At 56.2% G+C, this 21,239-nt stretch overlaps 1 protein-coding gene across 4 annotated transcripts in view; it reads left to right on the forward strand.

The window, feature by feature from the left end:
• Nucleotides 1-21,022, forward strand: part of DCLK1 (doublecortin like kinase 1) — a 217,366-nt gene extending 196,344 nt beyond the window's left edge. Inside the window, exons 17-18 of one of the 4 annotated variants that reach the window (XM_036011189.1) lie at nucleotides 3,204-3,277; nucleotides 15,584-16,600. In XM_036011189.1, coding sequence (XP_035867082.1) covers nucleotides 3,204-3,277; nucleotides 15,584-15,641 — 132 coding nt within the window. In that variant the 3' untranslated portion in view covers nucleotides 15,642-16,600. Of the gene's footprint in view, nucleotides 1-3,203; nucleotides 3,278-15,583 lie in introns of all 4 variants that reach the window. The other 3 variants (XM_036011191.1, XM_028526505.2, XM_036011190.1) reach the window with 3 other exon arrangements.
• The last annotated feature ends 217 nt before the right edge of the window (nucleotides 21,023-21,239 follow it).

Genomic DNA, 21,239 nt, shown 5'->3' on the forward strand with positions numbered 1-21,239 from the left:
GAGGGGCAGGGACACCAGGGGGTTTCCCAATGCACATGTGACACAGGTGTGAGGGGAAGGCTGGCTTGTGGCACACCTGGGTGAATTCCGAAACCGAACCCCTACTATTTGTTAAAACTTCATCCACGCAGAGTTCAAAGACTCTAATTGGTATTTGAAGATCAAAGGTCCCCTGATTTTATTTTCCCTAAATAGCATGATTGGGCCATTTTCAGTGCAGTTTCTGAGATCATCCCTAACACGTTTCCATGGAAACTGTACAAACTGGTAATAGACTTATAAATTGTAAAATGGGCTTTGTGATGCTGAGTTATGCATCAGCGGCACGCTTAATCTTCTTTATCCACTACAAAATTTTTTAAAAATAATGATCCACTTAATGGAGACACAAAATAATTAACCTTGTGGAGAAGTGTCTGAAAGAGCCTTGTCAGCTCTGAAGCACCATCCACACGCCCGCTGTTGGCGTGGACGTTTCAGGCCCGGAAGAGAGAGGCTCTGCAAATTTCAGAGCTGTTTCTGGGGACGCCACACTGCCATCAGCTCTGTATTTATGTGCCTTCTCCAGATCGCTCCCCCCCGCCCCCCCGCCGTGAGTGTCCACACCCTCCAGGAGACCCTGGGGCGCCCCCAGGCCCAGGGTGGGGCTGGGGATCAGAAACTGGCCTGCATGGCTGCCTTTGTTATCGACTTCTGGGATAGTCCTGGTGAAGTCAGTTCATACTCTGTGCCAATGCTCCCGTTCCTAGAGGGCAAAAACTAAGTCCCAGGGGGCCACCACAGGAAAATGCAGCCTTGGAGTCAAGTGACATTTCAAGTCCCACTGAAGCGCAGCCGCAAAGGAACACTGTTCGGCTGGGAGGCAGAATCCAAGGGGTAGGCAGGAGAAATAAGCATCCTGAACGCTGCATCCGTAAAGACCATTGGACAATTTCACGATGCCGTATGATTATTAACTCACCCCCATGGTAGAAATTCCTGCAATTAACGCAATACTGGAACGGCTCCGATTTCATAGGCACAGAGAAAACTGGTGTCAGCATTAGTCTTCCGCAGACAGAATTTCCCTTCGGAGCCACGTACGCCCTCCCAGAAGCTGTATCAAGTACTGCACTTTATTTTAAACTGCCTCCGTCCTAGGACTGAGGGCTTTGGAAATTATACACACCCTTTAACACTAAAAAATACATCCTATTTAGAACGTAGTCTCTATCCGCCTGTTTTGTCAGGAAATCAACTGTCCAATCATTAGTCTTTAACTGGGATTTCTCTTTCTTCAGTTAGAAACCAACCTGCCTACTGGAGATTAATAATGCTTAGAAAGGAATGTATGACACTTTCTCTTCCTTAGAGGGACAAAGAAAGAACGAGCCAGCCACCGCAGCAAACAGGCTCGAGACACCGGTGTCACTGATGACACGAGTGTCATCGAACAAGCGCTCGCGGTTCCAAACCGGAGTGCTTTCGGTGGTGGACACTTCTTCTCCTCCCCCGCCCGCCCCCTCCATTATGAAGGCCAAAGCAAGGACAGATGATAACTTTATATTAGGGTGGCGCGAGGTCCTCGAGTTGGCGGGGAGAGTAATTACCAGCTGGAGGCTCCCGGGAGACAAGGTGCCCCGACTCGCAGGTCAGGCAGCGGGGAGAGGGGGGGACCCATCGCTGTGTCTCCAAGCGCAACACTCCGCCTCTGAGAAAGGCTCCATTGTCTCTCTGCTCCCTTCGCCAGTAGTTGGGGGATTAAAAAAAAAAAAAAAAAAAAAAACAGAACAGGGAAGGGGAAACAAAAGGTTATTAAAATGCAATTTATAGACATAAAATGGAATTAGAGATGACATTTTAACGGTGGACTTCTCGAGAGCTCCGGGAGGGGAGGGAGGCATTATTAGATTTGCCCGGCTTGATGAAGAACCGGTGACTAAGATGTCAGCTCCAATTTATTTTTCCTCATTTAACGCTGTTTATTATTTTAACCAATAACTTTCAAAATGCTTTAAGGTCCTTCTTTTGCATTTTGCTCATGCAAACAGAGCGTTTCAGTCTAATGGAACAAATCCATACTAATCAGCGTGCGAGTAATTGTGGTTCTGGGAAGCTGTATCCCGAGCGACCTTGGCGCGGGGCGCTGCCGGGCGCGGCGTCGCGGGCCGTGCTGCCTGTAGGTGGCAGCAGAGAGCTAGGTACGCAGGGGCCGCCCTTGCGGAGGGATTCGTGCAGCCTCCTTTCCAAACACCATGGGTACTTCCATTTTTCTTCTCAAAAAAAAAAAAAAAAAAAAAAATACAACGTGCGTTTTAAGCAAAACAGAAACCCCACACGGCTGTTTTGTGGACGCTGGGAGAGCCTGATCTGTAATCAGAACGCCAAAGGCTCCAGGCAGGGTTGGGTGTCCAGCCACACAGCGTGAAGATGACTGTTTCTCAAACAGGGGGGCCGAGCCTCCTACCTCCTCCCAGGCCAGCACCCCACTCCGGGAGAAACCCCTCGGGGATCGTACCCTGTCTGCTAGTGACTGCCCCTTTCGGGAACCACAAGCCCTTCCCCGCAGTATGCATTTTTAATATGCAGTGAAAACTGTTCTTCCTTTCTTTCTATATTTTCATAGACAAAATTACTGTTTTATGTTCTAGCTTTTCAGTGCAGAAATGTAATTGATTTTTTTTAAAGTGGAGCTCTGCTTCTAAAGATTAACTCTTCAGAGAGGAAAACCAAGTAGCTGTGGTTATGGGGGCGCCAAACCTGATTCTGTTCCCCTTTTATTTCATGGTCATGAAGCCCTCCAGCTGGAGTCCGAGGGGGTGAGTTTTTCGGGAGCCCAGCCTGCTCTCCTGTCGGTGGCTCGAGCTCATCTCAGTGCTTGATCTCATTGTAAAGCCTCTTCCATTCTGTAGACTATGCACGCAGAGGTGTTTATGTCTTTTGAAATTGAGAGGCTATTGTTAAATGTACATTCAAAAACTTATTTGACATATTAGATTTTTTTCCCTAACCAGTGGCCCTCGAGTATTCACGAGGGATCAGTGTCTTTTCTCGCCTTTTTCTTTTCAATGTGCAGACTTAGCCCATTAGCTAGTCGGCCCGCAGAAGAGGCGTGGCCACTGCACACGCACATGCAGCCCGCCACGGAGGACAGCTTGGCGTGGAGTCTTAACCCTTTAGCACAATGTCGATCCACTGAGTTGCCCCCGTTTCTCTCTGCTCAGCTGGACCACGGGTTTACCATCAAGAGATCAGGGTCTTTGGACTACTACCAACAACCAGGAATGTATTGGATAAGGTATGAGATGGTGCAGCTCAACAGTCAGTGTTTCCATGGCAACGTGCTGGCAGTCTCCATTAACCAGTTCCTTCGGTGGATAAACATGCTTTTGATTTGTTATCCAGTCCATATGCTGCTTTATCAGTTTCGTTTTAATCTTGATTGAGATGCCCCACCCCCTCATGCCTTTTTTTCACCCATTATCCACACTGACATTTGCCAGCTTTCTTTCCATTGCACATGCTCAGTACCGAGTTTCTCTGCAGTTAAAAGGACAGTATATTTAGTGTTAACGCCAAAGCATTTTCCGGATGGTGCCAATTAAAAGAATGATTTCCAGTGCTCTTCTGTCCCTGAACAAATGGAACAGCAATCGTACCGGAGCGTATGTTCTATAGAAGTATATACTGTCATTTTAAAGTCAGCAAGCCCGACCGTGACCGTATTAGAGGAATGAAGCAATGCATTTACACGTTAGTGGTGGAAGCTCCTCAGAGCAACAGTGAGCTATAGAATGCATTGTGCGTGTTGATAAGCTTGTGTTTTCAAATACTCCACCTTTTTGTTCGGTTTGGTTTGGTTTGGTTCTCATTTTATTGTTCCCTCTCTCCCCCGGTAACCCCTTTATGTACTAGCTCTTGCATGAATTTATTTTTCAATATTCTGTAACTGTCAGATTTCTCAGCCGGCTTATCTGCTCAAGCAAAAGGGACTATGGGAGGTATGGATTTTTTTAACTGGGCTCAGAATTCTATCCAATCGTTTTTCTATTCCAGTCACCTGCCCTGGTATTGCCTCCAAGGGGCATTGTTTGTGTCTCTTTAAGTTGTCCACGGGCGGGAGGGCTTTTGATGATGTGGGACATGAACTCCGAGACGTCCTAGGGAACTTTTCTCCATTCCTACGTTTCTGAAACGATCTCTCGGCAAAGCTCCATATCTTAGCATTTGCTAAGAAATATTCCACTTGCTTTGGCACTTGTTTCTCTCAAAGGACGGAGCCCACATGCAGTGATGCGGTGGCTCCCGGATGTCACTCCGTGGATCAGACTGCTGAACTGTAAAAAAGAAACTGTGTGTGTGTGTGTATGTATGTATGGATAATGTACATGCATACATACACGTGGGGCGAAAGTAGGCTTACGGTTGTTTATATGGAAAGCAAGAGAATAATGAATAAACAATAATACGTGAAGAAACCGTTTCCCGCACTCACAACTGTAAACCTGCTTCTGCCCCACCCTGTGTACGTATCAGCCAAACCGCCCGTTATTGGTCCTAATTGTCCCTATAATTAGACACTCGAAACAAAGGACTCAGCGAAGCAGAAAAGGTGACACAGTGACAAATTCTCCAAACACACTGCGGTCGTGATCGTTTCTAAGTCTTTTTTAAAAGCAAGAGAATACCCACACTTCAACAAAATATTTTAAAGTCCGTTTTGCACAGAAAGAAAGATTATCCGCCTCATCTAGACGGCGGCGTGCCGCGCGGGAGCTGCACCCCCCGCCCCCTTCCATCCACTTGGGTGCCGCAGCCTCGCAGGTGCAGAAAGGACCCAGCTTCATTTGTGACCTTCTTTGCTGGGGGCGGGGCTGAGCTGGCCCCCACTGGCCTTTGTGCGGGCTCTCCTTTCTCACTCTGTGTGTGAAGGTGACCGTCCATCTCTCACGTGCTCCTGGGAGATGGTATCTGTTCACAAGAGAGCAGGTACCGGGAGCGCACCGCTCCACGGACAGGCACAAACCGAACACGCGTGCAAGCAGCACCCAGGCCAGACAGGGACTATTTGCAACACCCCGCCCCCCTCGCGGCCCACAGGAGGGTCACAGAGCCCCCAGGCTAAACACCGACCTGGACTCTATCTGCGATAATTAGCTTTGCCTGGGTTTTGTCCTTTATATAAATTGAATCACACCACGCTCCATCCTTTTTTAATTGTGTGTCTCCTGACCTCAGGCATAGTAACCGAACACATATGAGGAAAGTTGAGATACAATTAAAAATAGGCATCAGATATATCTAATTACAGTTGTGCATCTGTGTAGGACAAAAATTGCACATGTGAATTCAGTTCGGGGGGGAAAAAAAAGCTCTAGAAAAATGATATCACTAAATGTGTGGGATTAAAGGTGGGAGCAAAGTGCCAAGGAAGCACAACAATTAATAAACACAGCCGAGTGTGCAAAGGCCATTTGACTGCGGTCCCGGCGACGGGCCCGTCGGCAGACAAAGCGGCGCATCCCTGAATAATGGGCAGGAGCAGATGGGGGATAATCTCTTCCTCCTTTCCCCCATAAACCGCTCTGCGCTCCAGCTGGGGGCAGTAACAACGATGTTTATAGCTAATGCCGCCCGAGACGGCGCACCCAGTATGTAAAGCTAAATTGGAGAAATGATGCTAAAAACTCGTTGGCATATATGCTTAATTAGGAAGTTTTATAACGCCATTTAGCCCCGCAACGAGCGAGTTCCGCTCCCTGATTGCAAATGCTCGCCTTTTATCTCCCCAGAAGTGGGAGCATTTGTCGGCCCACGGTGGCAGCCGACTGACGCTCCGGCGTAAACCACCGTTACAGGGGGGCGTCCTCACGGCGCCTGCTCGTGTTTCTGAGGGCTCACAACTGTTTCTGTGGCTCCGAGCAGAACCCTTGGGGGCGCCCCTGGCTGTTTTTAAAGCGGCTCACGGCGGGGGCCTGAGCTGGAGAAAGCCCCTCTTCTCGGAGCCGGGAGTGGTCCTGTCTCTCCTAGCAGGCTTTTTGGTGATGAGAGGGAAATCTGGGAGGTGCGTTTTCTTCCCCCTCGCCCCCCATCACACCTCCTGACCGTTCACAGCGGTAACCAGGGAAGCGGCATCCTGCTGGGCTGGTTTCTCCAGCTGACCTTGCTCCTGTCGCCTGGACGGAGCCTGGGGGACACCCTGCCAGGAGCGCGCTGCCTGGGCCATTCCACTCCTCGTGGCCCTGCCACCAGCCACCGGGAGACAGTCCTACCTGGGTCCATGCCCCCTCCTGAAAACACGCACCCTTACCCCAAGGGCGTGTGGTCACACGCGTGGCTGCCTATCTCACGCGGGGCTGTCCTGCAGCAGGTGTGAAGGCCAGCGGCACGTGGAGAAGAACCCCCCCAGGACGGGGGGACCCAGTTAAAGAAAGCAAATGCCAAAACAAGGCACGCTCAGAGCGCCGCAGAAGGTAACCCGAAGAGGGGAGTGAGGACAAAGGGGCGGTGGAGTTCCCGGCGGCGGGGGCTCCCGCGTGCGCCCTGGCTCGGCGCGCCGTCCTCGACCGACCGCTGAGTGACGCAGCAGAGCTCGGGGCCGCAGCGCACCCGGCCTTTGCGAGGCTGTGCCGCGCCGTCGTGCTCAGTTGTTACAAGGAACAGGATCCGATCGATGCGTCTTGCTCAGCATGAGTTTGAAAAAACGTTCCCGTGAAGCCGGGGAGGACCCCCAGCCCCATGGAAGAGAGAAGGGCCCCATGGCAGCTGCAGGCGGCTCTGCCCACGGGGACACGTGTGCCACTGGTGTCCGAGCACCGCGGGACAGGGGGCGGGGGCCTCTGTCTTCCCCCTGCCCCGCCCCTGGAAGAGAGAGTTTAGCACCCAGAAACGGCATAGGTGGAAACCTCAAACCACCCGAAACGGGGTCCCAGAGCCAGGTGCCGGGGAACTCGGAGGGGTTCGTGGCTAGGAGGCCTGGGGGCTGGCAAGGGAGCGATGCGGCGGTGGGGGGGGGGGGGGGGGTATGGGGAGGATCAAAGCGGGGGCGCTAGCTGACGCCGTGGCTGCAGGACAGACAGGGACGGTGACGCGCCTGTGTTATTTCACCAGGTCACATGGCTGCTCGCCATGTTTTCCTTTCAGAGGTTCCTGAGGAGAGGAGCCCGAGAGTATGCAGGGTCCAGCACAAATAATGCCCTTTTTTAATGACGAGATATTTTATTACAGAATCACAAGCACGTAATTCTGAACATAGCAGTGTCACGCTGCATCCGGCACACGCTACGTACGACATTGTAGGCGACGTGTGCACACCGCCGCCCATCTCGTGTGCCACACTCATGTCCCCCACCAGCCACACTCAGTGGCGTTATTTCTGCCCGATCCTGTATATGTGTCTTTTTAAAATGTAACGTCATTATTATTATTAGAAATGAGGAGTTGCCATGGCGTTCCAGGACTTACTGATGAGGTGTAAACTGAAATCAGATCCTACGCCTTTTCCTGAGACCCTTGATGTTGTGCGGCAGGTCCAGTGTTTTGTGGTGCCGTTTATTTTGCCCTGGCTTCGAACCTCTGTCCCTGTTTCTGGTTTTTTAAAAAAATCCACACTTTTTTCAATGTGTTCTTCCCTGCCACGCTTTGCAAATGTTCACGGACCGATACGATGGAGATGTTAGGAGGTGTGAGCGGGCAGGAAGACCTGATCGGGCCGACCCGAATCCTCAGTATTGACACACTGGCTCTCTCGAGAACGGGTGTGATGTCTCCCACACCCCAAAGCCAAACAGTTCTCGTCAGAGAAACAGAAAAGCTGTATGAATTGAAATGAACTTGACTGGAGACTCGGCGGCTTTGCCGTCGGGGCGTCTGCCTCCTGCAGGGCGACCTTGGCCGAGGTGCCCGTCCCTTCCCTGGGGTTCAGCCGGCCCGTCTGTAGCAAGGAGAGCAGTGTCATCAACCTCCCGAACTCTTTGGGGGGCCACGAACCAGCCGCATCACAGTTTACTGAAGGAGGCTGCAGCCCCGAATCCTGATAAGGTCTGGGCTTAAAAGGCCCTCCTTCCCGGCCGGGGTCGGCACACCGTGGCCAATCAGCCCAATTAGCTCGCCGCCCACTTCTGTAAACAGAGTTTTCCTGGGACTCAGCCCTGCCCGTTCATTTATAAATCGCCTGTGGCCACGTCTGCCCTGCGGCAGCAGGGTTGAGGCGCTGTGTCAGAGAACCATATGGCCTGCAAACCCTAAAATATTCATCATTTGGCCTTTCCAGAAGTTCTCCAGCGCTCGTTCTAGGGGGGAAATGTTTCCAAATTAGAAGGCACCACCTGCCGGGCTTGTTAAAAACCCACTCTCCACCACCTGGCGGAGAGCTTGGCACACAGTAGATCCGCCACAAATGTTTGTTTTATTAACTGACTTGTGAATAAACGATCAACCTTCCCAGTGAACGGGGCAGTTAACACAAAGGGTAAATGTGTTTTTGGAGGGTTTGGGGTAGATGAAAGTTTGGACAGTGAAATCCCGGGAGATGCTTACGACTAACATGGCACGGGTCAGCAGCCCGGGAGCAAGCCTGCCGGCCGAGCTAGGTTCTTGCTTCCGTAACGACAGGAGTTACCCTCTAACAGGCCCGCTCGGTGAGGTCTGCATGCTCCTAGGTGTATCCCAAACACCACACCTGCGGTTCTTCCCCAGCTACTGGGCGATGGGGGAAAAACGACGCTGAGAAAATCCGGCGGCAGGGTGCACGCAGTAGCGTGGGGGGCATCCCCCACAGAGCTGGCCCGGCTGGGGGTCTAGAAAGACCCAGGTCAGCCACGGGAGCCTCGGAGAGGAAGGGGGGACACGCGGGGGGGCAGCTTTGCCCAGGGATTCGACCGAGGGTTCACACCCAAGACAGTGGCCCCCAGAAAGCAGCTTAGCGGCCACCAGGCTGAGTTCCGAAAGGCCTCCTTTGGCCGTTTAAATGGCAGCCGCGCTGTAGGGAAATGCCGCACCTCATATGTAGACACTTGCCCCTCCTGGCAGGGCCCCAGAACGATAGTGAAGCCAAACAAAACAATAGTAACAACCGTGGCAGTAAGCCGCATCAAATGAGGAGGGTGCCTGTTTCAATTGGTTTCCTGGCTAAATTTTACTAGCAAGCCAAACCCTTTGGAAGGGGCCGGTGTGTCTCCCGTCCGTGGTCCCCGCAGGGCGAGGGCGAGCGCAGGAGAGGGCTCCCGGGGTGCGGGGTGCGAGGTGCGGGTGCTGCCGCAGCCCGGCTTCCGCCTCCCAGGGAGTATGAATAATGCATGAGTGAAAGGCAGCGCACACACAGTTCTTTTATTAAGGAAATGAAGACGATTTGTGATGGCTGGCAGTAAATTAGGAACGGCCGTCCACGCGCGCCTCCGAAAATGCAGTTACTTGGACCCCGTAATCGCCGCCCCGACAGAACTCATTGCGGCGCGCGCATCAACGAGGCGCGTCTCCGGCCCGGCCCCGCGCACGGATCCGGTGGTTCGGTCCCGCGGCGCGCACGGCCCACTGCTCGCTGGAAGACCACCAGGACCCCTCACACTGGCTCGTGGTGATGCGGCGCTCCCAGTGCTTCCTGGGTGAGCGTTTCCCTGGAGGACGACACCCGCCTTCCCGGTGGGCTGGGACGCAAGGCTCGTTCTCCTGCCTTCCCCCTACTGCTGCTCCGGAGGGGTTTCCGCTAAGGCCACCGGCCGGACGAGCGCTACAGAGTCAGGGGCCCGGCAGGCGGCCAACAGCAAAGCGAAGGCCCCCGTGCACACCGCGGTCAAGGCCTGACCGACCTCCGCCTCGCTGTGCACTCCCTCGGCGTGTCCTAGATCGCCAGCCGGCCTGGCCTGTGCGTCTATATGCCCATTTCCAAAGCGTCTGTTGGACGTGAAGGCTCGAAATCCCTGCGGACTGGGCGGAGCGTGCAGTGCCCTTCCATCAGGACAGAAGAGGCCACGGGCCAAATTCAGTACCAGGGCTGTCCAACCCTCGGCCCACAGGCCCCACGCGGGCTGCACACGGCCCAGGATGCCTGTGAGTGTGACCGAACACAAAATTGTAAATTCACTTAAAACATGATGAGATTTTTGTGTGTGATTACGTGTCACAAGGTATTGAATGTGTGGCCCAAGACAACTCTGCTCCTTCCAGTGTGGCCCGGAGACGCCACAAGGCTGGACACCCCCGCGTGGATCTACTGGTGGAGTCAGGGCCCCGGGCATGAGGCCAGCGCGGTCTCGGTGGCGCCTCCCTGGCCTGGTGGAAGGCCCCGCCAGGGCACCACAGGCACCCACTCCTGCAGGGTTCCCAGCCACGGCGTGTGCCGCTAGCCTGTGACGTGGTTTTACCGTTCCTCGGTTTCCCACCTGCTCTTGCAGCCTGGGGTAGAGGCGTGGTGTGTTTCTTCCGCGTGGGACAGGCTCATGCTAGTTTGTCTGCCGTGTTGTGTTTGGTCAACTATGTATGCTGCGTCCCAGGGTCCCCGGTCCGCTCCTCCTCAGCCCAGCCCAGGGCACAGAAGAGCCGTCGTAGGTGGGTGCGTATTTTAAGTAACCAGATTAGAGAGTCCTTTTTGGTTACTGCCAGTCAGCTCCAGAATCTCAGAGAGATTTCTGGCTCACCTCTCACCTGGGCCATTGGCACCAAGAGGTGATAACTCGGCTTCCGGTTCTCTCAGGAGCCTTAGCGAAGTGGTCACTTTCTGAGGACGCGCTGGGGGATTCCGCCGCGAGTCCACTCCTGCGGGTGCAGCAGAGCTGCGGGCCGTGGGGGGGGACGACTCAGGATGAGAAGCCTGTTAGGACGTCTGGCCTTTTCAGGGCCTGGCAAGCCGACACCTGAGGACAACCCTACCTGCCCAAGGTGGGCCTTAGGGAGGAGAGGCCCCGCCCCCCGTGGGCTTGGTGTCTGGGAGTTTTTTTTGTGACTGACGAAGAGCAAAGCAGCCTTTCTGAACTGTCGGAAAGAGCTCAGAACCCACGTTTGGGATGAAGCACTTCGCAGAAAGATTTCCACTTCACATGCTTTGATGCGGGACAACTACCTGTTGAAATATTTTTTAATGGAATAAAATTTTTTAATGGAAATGCCTTTTAAAGATTATGTGATAGCCCATTGTCCTATTTTTCCTGCTGAATTCATCTGTCCTACATATGTGGGCTGCAGCACTGAGCTGTAAAACTTAAACCGAGCATAATTTTACAGCCGCAATTAAAAGTCTAAAGGTGTGTACATCACCGTGCTGACGGGCATCTACCCGCAGCGAGTGGCTGTGAGTCGACTTTACACGCGTGTGAGGGAATGTCGACTATTTAACGTGCAGGTTGGGTCACACCTGAAGTATAATCGTGTCTGAAGCACCGACTCGTGGTACTTTCAACTCCTTACTCTCGTATGTCGGAGTTGCTTTGGGTTCTTTGTTGTTGTTGTTATTCAGGAAGTACCTCCTCATCGGAAACAATGTAATTCTGTATTAATTAAGAAACACGTAATAAGGCCGTAATAAGGCCGTAACAGGCGCGCCGCAGCCAGCCGGGCCTTCTGGGAACGCAGGGGAGTTGGATTCCGCCACAGGGAGGCCAGAGGCAGCCTGGAGCCGGGACTCGGAGCCGCGCGCGGGGAAGGCCGCGCAGGAATATCCCCGGGGGCTGTTTCGGCGGCCAGGGCAGGGAGCCCCAGCCAGACCGGAGTCCGCCGGGAGGAAGTTCCTTGTGGCGGAAGATCCGGGTGGCCTGAGGTCTGGCCCCCCGTTCGGGACCGGCGGCGGACTCAGCGGGCGGTCGGAGCCGGTTCCTGCGCCTCCCCGAGCTCCACCTCCCTGCGGAGTCGGCTCCGTCTGCGGCTTCGCGTGGCCCGGGGATGTGGGGAGCGGCCCTCGGCCCACCGTGCTCCCCAGAGTGGGCTCCATTATAAGCAGGAATTTTCAGCACAAGTGCCCCACGTGCTTTCCACGGAGCCGGGCCCACCCTGCCGGTGCCGGTGCCGAGGACCACAGCGAGCTCGGGTTTGTTCCCGTGTCACCCGCCGGCCCATCTCAGGGACCCGCAGAGGGTCACCTTCCCTGGAGCTGCAGAGTGCGGTGTGGGGGAGGATGCCCAGAGGGAAACTGAGGCACAGCCTCGCTGGACGGAGTAGATGCCGCTGTGCAAGCCGACGAGAGGGGCCACCGTGAGTCCGCTGGTGCCCCGGGGGTGTGAGAGCGGGAACTGGACGTTGGACGTGTTTGCTGTCCGCACGGGGGACTGAGGCCGAGGGGCTGGACTCGGAGGAGCTGTGAGGACATCACATTGGAGGGTAACGGACCAGTCAGCTGCGTGGAGGAGGGACCTGGGGCGGGAAACGCTGCGACCTCCTGCACGTCCCTCCGTTTCCAACGCCACCACTTCCGCCGAGGGGCTGCAGTGTGCTGTGCGGTGAGCCGTGGAGAGCGCAGGGAGGGGGTCCCCGCCCTGCCCTGCCCTTGCCCTCCGCGGCGGCTGCGGTGCGGCAGGGGAGACCGTGCTGGAACCGCCAGGACTCACGGGGGTGACAGCAGCAGGCTTCGGGGACACAGGGAGGGAGGAAGCTCTAAAACGAGCCACAGTCCGCAGAGGAGCCGGAGGCACAAAGGAGAGGCCTGGGGACGGCGGCATCGGCTGGGACGTCCTCCAGCACCAGTCCGTGGCCAGCAGCAGCCCCCACCTCCGCCGTGTAGCCCTGGAGACCACGGCAGGGACCTGAGTGGCCGGGAGACGGCCTCTCTGCCCTCCGGCCCAGGCCTCCCCCGAGCCGACGGCTCCAGAGCAGGACCAGACGCAGTGGACCCTGGCCTGCAGACCCCGACAGGGGGGCTTGGGCCATCGGCATGGGGACGCTGCCGGTGGTGTCTTCCCCGCAGCGCAGTCTGGCTGGGGACGGAGAGCCGGGGGGAGCCGGAGTGCGGGGCTCTGATGAACTCTGGGTCAGGTGACCGGCCCCAGGGTGAGTGGGTGAGTGGGCTGCTTGGCCTGAGGCAGCGAGGACACGCAGGGACGTCCCTCCACGTGGCTGCGCCTCCGCTCCCCGCCGAGAAAGGCAGAGCGTGCACAAAGGATGCCTGACCAGCTCTCCATTCGAAGCGTCTGTAAGTCCGACAGAAACCCCCCTCCCGCCCTTGGCTCCCCGGCGTGGGGTCCTGCCATGATATGTTTCCGAAAACAACTGCCAGGAAGCCCCTGGTGCCCCCGAGCACGAGAAAGCACCGGCGTGTGAGCCCGGGGTCCCCTCCAGGGGCGAGCACCAGCCAGGCTGCCAACTGGAGAAATCGGTAGGGGTGGCCGGAAGTGGCCGCTGGTAAGGGCCAGGGCAGGGGGACGAGTGTGGCAGGGCGTAGGGTTGCCCTCGTAGGGACGTGGGAAGGTGAAGGGGACCCGGGGGCCATGGGCACGGCCTCAGCCCTGTCCCCCGCTTCTGCGTGGACGGGGCTACGGTCTCCGTGGGGACCTGGCCTGTTTCCGTGGCCGCAGCCCCGAGCGTGGCTTGTGCCGCTGAGTAGATTATGGGAGAGGAGGTAACCATGGAGATGGTGCGCATGAGACTGGGGAGAAATATTCTGAGATCTGTTCTCACGTGAGCTTTACCTTGCCTTGGTTTTCTCCGGCCTGCAGTTCTTTAATTTTAAAACAATATCTTAAATCGAATTGTAAAGAAAATAAAGTCTTCCGTTTCTGGGGATCCTTACCCCGTAGGAAGCCTTCGCACACCCCTCTTTCCCTCCAGCACATCCGGGAGGGAGGGGGGGTGCCTGCTCCTCCTCTGACTGAGCACCAGGTGTCCGCGAGGCCCCCCACGGGCAGAGCGGCCCCCGGAGCCCCCGGCTGCGCACCCCTTTCCTTCCCCCACCAGAAAGCCTCCGTCCGGCCCGAGGCCGAGGGCTGCTGCTTTCTCAGGAAGGTAGAACATGGACTTGTTTTTTTATGAGCCAGAGAAGAGTTTGTATTGTTCTGGAATCAGCTGCAGAATGGATTTCGTGGAAGCCGGAGCAAATGCGTGTCCGTTCTTCCGCAAACATTCCGGTCCGCACGAACAGAACACTTCCAGCGCGCTCTGGAAGCGAAACGCCACATGTCCTGACTTCACAGTGTTTTCAATAAAGTTAGGAATTTGGGTTTATGGTGCCGAACATAACGTAAAATCAGTCGGTCTCAGACCAAGAACTGCGTCCTCCACGAGAGTCCCGAAACCTTGGACCAGTGGAAGAATGACAGGGACATTTCAGCAGGCCCGTGACCGAACCATCGTATGGACAGCCCAGCGAACGCGGCGTGAATGGCTCACACGTGCCCTCCCCGTGGAGCCTGTAGCACGGTTGTTCGGTTTGCCGGTGGCGTTCCCGGCAGCGCGGCTGAGCCGAGCACACCGTTCCCGTGCCGGCCCCCTGCACCGCCTCCCTCGGGTCTTTATTGCCTCCTTTGGGAGCTGCCACGGGCCTGCTCCCGAGTGCACGCTGATCTCAAGCTCCACTGTGGCGGCGTGAGGGGCTGGGTTTTCGCTTTGTTCTCCGAACCAGGCCGGCTATAAATTTATCTCTGCTCTTTGAAGAAGCCAATAGTAAATTTTCAAGAGGAGAAACGGTGGCCGATATCCCTGTGGAGGAAAAGTAATCTCTTAAAAGCGGAATAACCTCCAGGCTATGTCCTTTTAAAGGGGGGCTTTCAAACCAGGACGCCGTCAACTTTTTTATGTGGGCTCTGTATTTTTCTCCAGGCTCTGTGCCGGCTGCGCGCCCCCTGGGTAGGGCTTTCCCCTAACTGCCTGCCCCTCCCGCACCCACTAAATCTGTGATGCTCGCAGGGTGCAGAGCGCCGGCTGGAGCGCACACCCCAGGGAGAAACCCAGGGGAAACGAGGCGCCGGGCCCGGCCGTGCGAGCATCTGCAGAATCGAGTCTCCATCGCCTAAATGACCACACACCACGAGCGAAGTGGGCTTTGTAAAAAGTAAAATCCTTGCCAGGGGCTCCCCTCGGTTTCATCGGGTTCAGAGCCTTTCCCTGTTCAGGCGTTGGCCTCGTTCAAGCTGAAGGCATTCTTCCATGCCTGGGCCGCAGCCCCCGGCCCCCCCCCGCCGCCCCCCCCGGCCTGCAGACAGTGTGGTGGTTGGAAAGGGGGAGGCGCTAAGTCTCGGGAGGGGCCTGCAGCTCTGCTCCGGGTCTGGCCGCCTCCTCCCCTCGAGCCCCGGCTCTGGAGCTGCGTGCGCTGCGTGCCGACCCAGGAGGGCCTGCCTGGCGTCCTCCCGAGTCGGGCCACGGGCCTGGGCCCATCTGCTGGCCCGGGGGCCCGGAGGCCAGACCTGCGGGCCTGGGCGGGTCTGGGTGGGGCCTCAGAGGGGTGGGACCCAGGACATCATCCACCTGCCTGTGCCTGCGGACGACAGGATGGGGGGCTTCTCGGAGCCCACCTGGGGGAACCGAGAGCCCCCCAGCAGTGGGCGCCTGCTGTGGACAGCAGCGAGCGGCCCCGGTGGACAGGTGGACAGGCTCCCGGTCTCCCAGACCGCAGGCGGCGTCCGGAAGCGTGTCTGGTGCCCCTGCCTGCGGCCTAATTGCCCTCTTTCTCATTTTATGCCCCTGCCAGACCACCGCTCTTGATAAGGAGAGGCAGGTTTTCCGACGAAGACGCCACGCGGATGTGAGGAGCCGCTACAAGGCGCAGCCGGCTCCGCCCGAGCTCAACTCGGAGTCCGAAGACTACTCCCCGAGCTCCTCCGAGACCGTGCGCTCCCCCAACTCGCCCTTTTAACCAGCCCCCGCACTCCAGGTCCCAGCTTAACCCTCTGAGACTCGGAGACGTTTTCCCAAATTTATTTATGTGAGAGACAGTTGCACCCGACCTATCTATCTAGCACCCAGTGCTCCGGCGGCGGAAGAGAAAGCGTGTTTTCTGGTGTCCGTAGCGACCTCCCCTCGCCGAGCCCCACGAGGACCGGGGTTCGCGAACACGGCCCCTTGCTGCTGACAGGGTCCTCAGAGGGTTAAGGCGACTTGGCAACATTTTTAAACCTAAACTCGATGACTTTTTTCCTCAGTCAAGCTCGTGCGCAGCGAGCACACGCTAACCCTCTGCGTGCATGGGCCGGGCGGGCGCCCCTCGGGGGGTCGTCCAGGCCCGGGACACACACACACGTGTCTTGACTTTGCTGCGGATCCAGGAGTGATTTTAGACGCCGAGATGTCTGGACCAGAGAGGCCCCCAGAGTGGTAACTGGCTCGTCCTTTCCCGTGGGTTTAGAACGCGGCAGGTTCATGAGTTAGGCATAAGCACCCCCGTTTCTTCTTCATAATCCGATTCAGAAAGGGACTTTTTTCGTTAGAGGTATGACCGTCAGCTGCCGTGAGGCCCACAGCTCGAGATGGGGGGGGACTGGGTCCGTGGCAAACAGCCTGCCCCCCGGAGGACAATGGTGCACCCCCCCCCCAGCTCTCCCCCACCAAGACGTGCTGATGATGCCCCAGAAATGCGGCGTTCACCTCAGCTGCTGCTGGCGCCAGCGCAGACCCCGGGGCGGGCGGGCGGCCTCCCGCCGCGGCTCGCGCTTGGTGAGGGAGGGTCTCGCTTGGCACATCTCCAGGAGACAAAACAAAGCAAAACAAATAACCAACAACTGGTGGAAAAGAGCAATAAATCGCCAGGTGCTCTCTAGGGCTGGGATTTCAAACAGAGAGAGGAGGTGAGACCCTGGTGTTTTTCTCACCTGCTCCTTTTCATGCCCTGCCGTCTTCAGTGTGAAGTCCACACCGTCCAATACACACACAGGAGGCTGGGGCGGGGGGTGGGGCGAGAGGCCGAGGGCTTTGCAAGGTGGCCAAGGGGAGAAAGCACAGCGAGAGAACGATCCAGAACATCCCTAACATGGCTTTTAAGGAAACCAGCCACTGGTGAGTGTGCACCGTCACGTTCCCTGCGTAGACTCTCCCGGGAAGGACGGGGAGGAGGGCGGGGAGGCGTGCCTCCCGGGCGACCCCTTCGGCTCCCAAGGTGACCTTCCCACAGGCCACTGTCTGTCGCTGTCCACAGGGACCCCTTGTCTTTCTCACCTCTCCGTGGGCCGAGTCCTGTCTGAGACCTGAGTTTTCACTCCTGCCAGCCACCGTTGAGTTTTTTCTGGAATGCACGGTCACCGCAACGCTTAGGGCAGAGGCTAGCCGCGGGGCCTCGGAGGCGGGGTTCCGTGTGCTCAGTGTGTGACCCCGGAGAGCCAGTGAGTGACGTTCATGCCTTTCGCACCTGGACGGCTGAGCGGCACTTCCTGGCCCTGTTTGGAGCACATCCCAGTACCTGCAGGTCTTCGGCCTTGCCCCGGTCGGTCCTTTACTTTCAGATGCACCTCGGCCTTCAGCGGCTGCCCTTTACCCCCCCCTCCTGAGCGGCGGGCTCTCCTGATGTAGGCTTTAAGATCCTAACGTGTCATGATGTTCACGTCACGGTTTTCTCAAAGTTTTTGTCCTGCTACTCATAGGTCATTTCTTGGGTCCGCGTTGCCCTGGCAGGTAAACAGCAGGTCATTTACTGAGCGGTGCCTCCCGTGGAGCCCCGAGATGACATCACACAGCGGCGCTGAGCAGCCCGGCCCAGTCAGGTCCCGGGTGGGGTCGAGGGGCGGAACACCAGGGAGGGTATGCTGGAAGGTCCCCATCGGGCCAGTGCCCTGGGCTGGTCAGAGAGGACGCTCTCTCAGAGGACAAAGGGAAGCTCCGCTCTCAGTGCCTCCGGAGTGGCCAGGCAGCTGGGCCCCGACTCTGAACGTGCGGACCTGAAGAATCCGGTGGGCGGAGCCCTGCCCGCGGGACCTTGTCACTTTCCTGTCTCTCTCCCACTCGCTGCTCTTCCCGCGGGCACCCCATGCGTCACCCTGGCATCCGGTGCACAGAGCTCGCAGCTCGTGGCCCCGGCACACCGCAGGGGGCCCCTCAGCCTGGGGAGCCCAGCGCTCGGCTGCCGGAGGGGTGGTCCATGCCGGACCCCACACAGTGGCATGTGGCCTGCCAAGTAGAGCTATCGAGGGGCCAGATGGAAGGCCCTGCTTCAGCATCAAGCCGCCGGGACCCCGACCCCAGGGCCGCACTTGAAGTTCCCCAACAAGCACAAGGCCCGCTGGCGATGGACGGGGGAGGCTCCAGACGCTGGGCTTTCGGCCCACGCTTCCTTGTTTTTCCCCCGACATTCCTGGGATAGTTCGAGGTTGAAACAATTAAGTTGTGGTGTTCTTTAAGGAATTCCTATGACCAAACCGACATTTTTTTCTTTTTTCCATTTTGTCATCGAATAAATATGTACCGTGACGGCAGTGTACCTCTGTAATTACCGATTTAGTCATTGCCGCACGCGGCACCCTGGTTTTCCTCCGTATTGAATCGCGTGCTTGCGGCCGTGGCCTGGTGGGTGGGGTTGTCTTTCCTTCGTGAACACAGGACCGGCACGCGGCGTGTTCGAGGGGACTGTGAGGCTCAGCTCTCCCGCCCCGTGGGGGACGAGTGAAGAAAGAACTCTCGCGTCCCTCGCGTCCTGAACCTCGCCTCTGCGGACGCGAGCCGTTGGCAGCCAGGAGCGCTTCCCTGCCCTGGCGCCGTAGCCCAGCCCTTCCACGCATCACAGCCAGGGAGCCTGCCCTTTGCTCCCCGCCGTTAGAAGGAGCAGTGCGGGTCCGGCCACCGGAGGTGTTTCCACAGGAGTCCTCGCCTCCCTGACGCACGGTGCACATGAGAACAAGCAGAGAAAAACGCAAATAAACGACTGAAAATCTCGGTGTTTCGTATTCGGTGACACTCATGTGGGCTGCCCGGCACCACCCGCCCCGCCCCTCGGCTTGCGGTCAACAGCCCCGTCAGGTGCTGTTGAAAGAAAGCAATATATACGTGAATGAAGGCTGCAATTCCAACCCTTCCCCCTTTGAAGCATATTTCAGTTGGGAGGAAAAGAAAGAGGAAAGAAAAATTGGCTTCGCTTAGAGGGTCACGGAGCTACCGTCCGACCGGAGCTCACGCACATTAAATCACAGCTGTTTGCTGGCCACGGGCGCCCGGCGGGCGACTGGGTCCCCGTGCGGGGGCGAGGCTGGGCGGGGGTGGGGTGGGGGGAGCTTTCTCAACGTTACGGCGTTGCCTGCCAGCCCTTCTCAGGGTGAGACTGTCGCGTTTCCGTGATAAACTGTTTTCAAAGGTTTTTAATTCGGCCATAAAAAGGTGCCCCGGGCTGGTTTCCTCTAGACTGAAGGTCTGACCCGGAGTGCAGGTTCATCGCCTTCTGCTCTCTGCCCAACTCTCCCGAGGAAAGAACAACCAAAACGCAAGCAAGCAAGCAAACAAACAAACAAACAAAGCCCGGTACAGCTTCGCCTGCATCGTAACTTCAGAACTTCGGAAGGCCGCGAGACCCGAGATGGCCGCTGAATGGCATTATCCCTTTGGGTGTGGGTTTCAAAAAATCCAATTAGGAGCCACCTGGTATATACTGTAGATAACGTCGCTTTTCTATAATTTGTAAATCACTACAGTTTTCAGTGCTACCTGATCTTCTCCATCCAAGCAAAGATGTTTAAAAGCTCGAAGGTGGTCCTTCCGAGGGTTAGCGTCCCCTGGGTGTTGTCTGCCACTTGCATTCGGCGTTTGGGAGAAACACTCTCAGCCGAACCCTTGCACTGCATGCTGTGGGGAGGGGGCAGATGCCCGCTTCCTTAGGAGACAGGGATACTCCTTTTTTAACATAAACATCAAGTTCCATGAAGCCAATTCAAGTCTGTTGGGGAAAAGAGCAATTAAAACTCTCCCCCAAAGTAACCACTTTTGGTCAATTCAGATGTGGTAAGGCGTGTGTCGATGAACACACTTCAAACGATTTTTGTTTAAAAGCACATCGACCCACAACCCTTGAAAATGGGCTTCTCAAATGGGCTCAGTGGCGCTTGTGCACGAAGCAGGAACACATGGGTGGGGTTCCAGGGGCGGCCATCGTCACGGGAGTCTGGAGTGTGTATGTCACGACGTCCTGGCGGTGGAGGGGACAGTCTCTGACGTGCTCGTAGTTCGAACACGCGGCCGCGTGCCGAGGGACACGGAGGGTCCCGAGCTGGTGGGAAACCGGAAGCTCAACCCAGAGGCTCCAGGTGCCTCTGGCAGGGGTGGGGGTTTTCCCCTTTATCTTCACTCCCCTCCCCCGCAGCCCCCACAGCCGTCATCCTTCTGGGGGCTCCAACACGGAAACCGCCGAGATCACTTTTCAGGGAGGGCGTGTCCCACGGGCAGGTGTTCGGATCGTGAGGTTTACCGCATCTTGCCCTCGGGGACCAGGGAGAGATCTCATTTCTTCCTTCCGGCCCCAGAGGAAAGGCAGGGCCTGCCCTGAAACCAAACCCTGGAACCTCAACACTCTCTTCTCCTCATTCGCTGAGGCCCGTCACGGCTCTGCAAGCCTTCGCTGTGGGTTTAAGAGAACGTGGGACGTTGAAAGTGATGATAGAGATGCTACCTGTCAGTTGCTTCCCGTCCCCCTAGCCGTGGTGAGAAAAAGACCTGGAACGGTTCTCCAGGGGCGATTCTCACTTGCCAGTGACATTAATCTTCCATGTATTCTCAGAAAAAAAAAGTAAAAGGAAATTGAAACCGGTCCAAGGCTAGGGTCATATCCTGGATAACTTTTTAAAAATTTGATGAAGAAATTAATAACGGCCTTTTTTTCATTCTGGCTGAAAGAAAAATTATTAAAAGATTAGTTGAGTGTGAAATTAAATGGTATTTTGGTCATGCATACTGAAAAGGTGGGCTAGGAACTCGATGCATTTAAGCAAGTTTCTGAAAGGTTTCAATGTGGGGCAAGAAAGAAAGTTCAATATTTCCTTTGAAAAGACTGAATTTGTCAATTGCTGCATGGATCAGGTGGCATAGGTTAATTTTTGATTTTGAGACTCTTAATGGAAGGACTTTCCAACGATTTGTATCCATGATTAAAGCTGGAATGAGATCCAATTTTTTTCCTAATCTCTCCGTTTAAGCTAATAAATGTAGGTTACTGTGGAATGAAGTCATCTGTGGTATACGATGTTCATTTATCAACTGAGCTTTTTTGATGTTGCCTGTTTTTATGTAAACCATGTTCTTAAAGTTAATAAAAGAATAGTACTCGGTGTATGAACCACTGCTACGTCATGCCCTGCCTGCAGCCCCCCTCCTACTCCCCCCCGGCCGGGGCGGAATGCGGTTCCCCTCCGGTTCAATTCCTAACCGGCCCCGGCGGCCCA

This window comes from Phyllostomus discolor, chromosome 11 (assembly GCF_004126475.2).
Source record: "Phyllostomus discolor isolate MPI-MPIP mPhyDis1 chromosome 11, mPhyDis1.pri.v3, whole genome shotgun sequence".
Lineage (NCBI taxonomy): Eukaryota > Metazoa > Chordata > Mammalia > Chiroptera > Phyllostomidae > Phyllostomus > Phyllostomus discolor.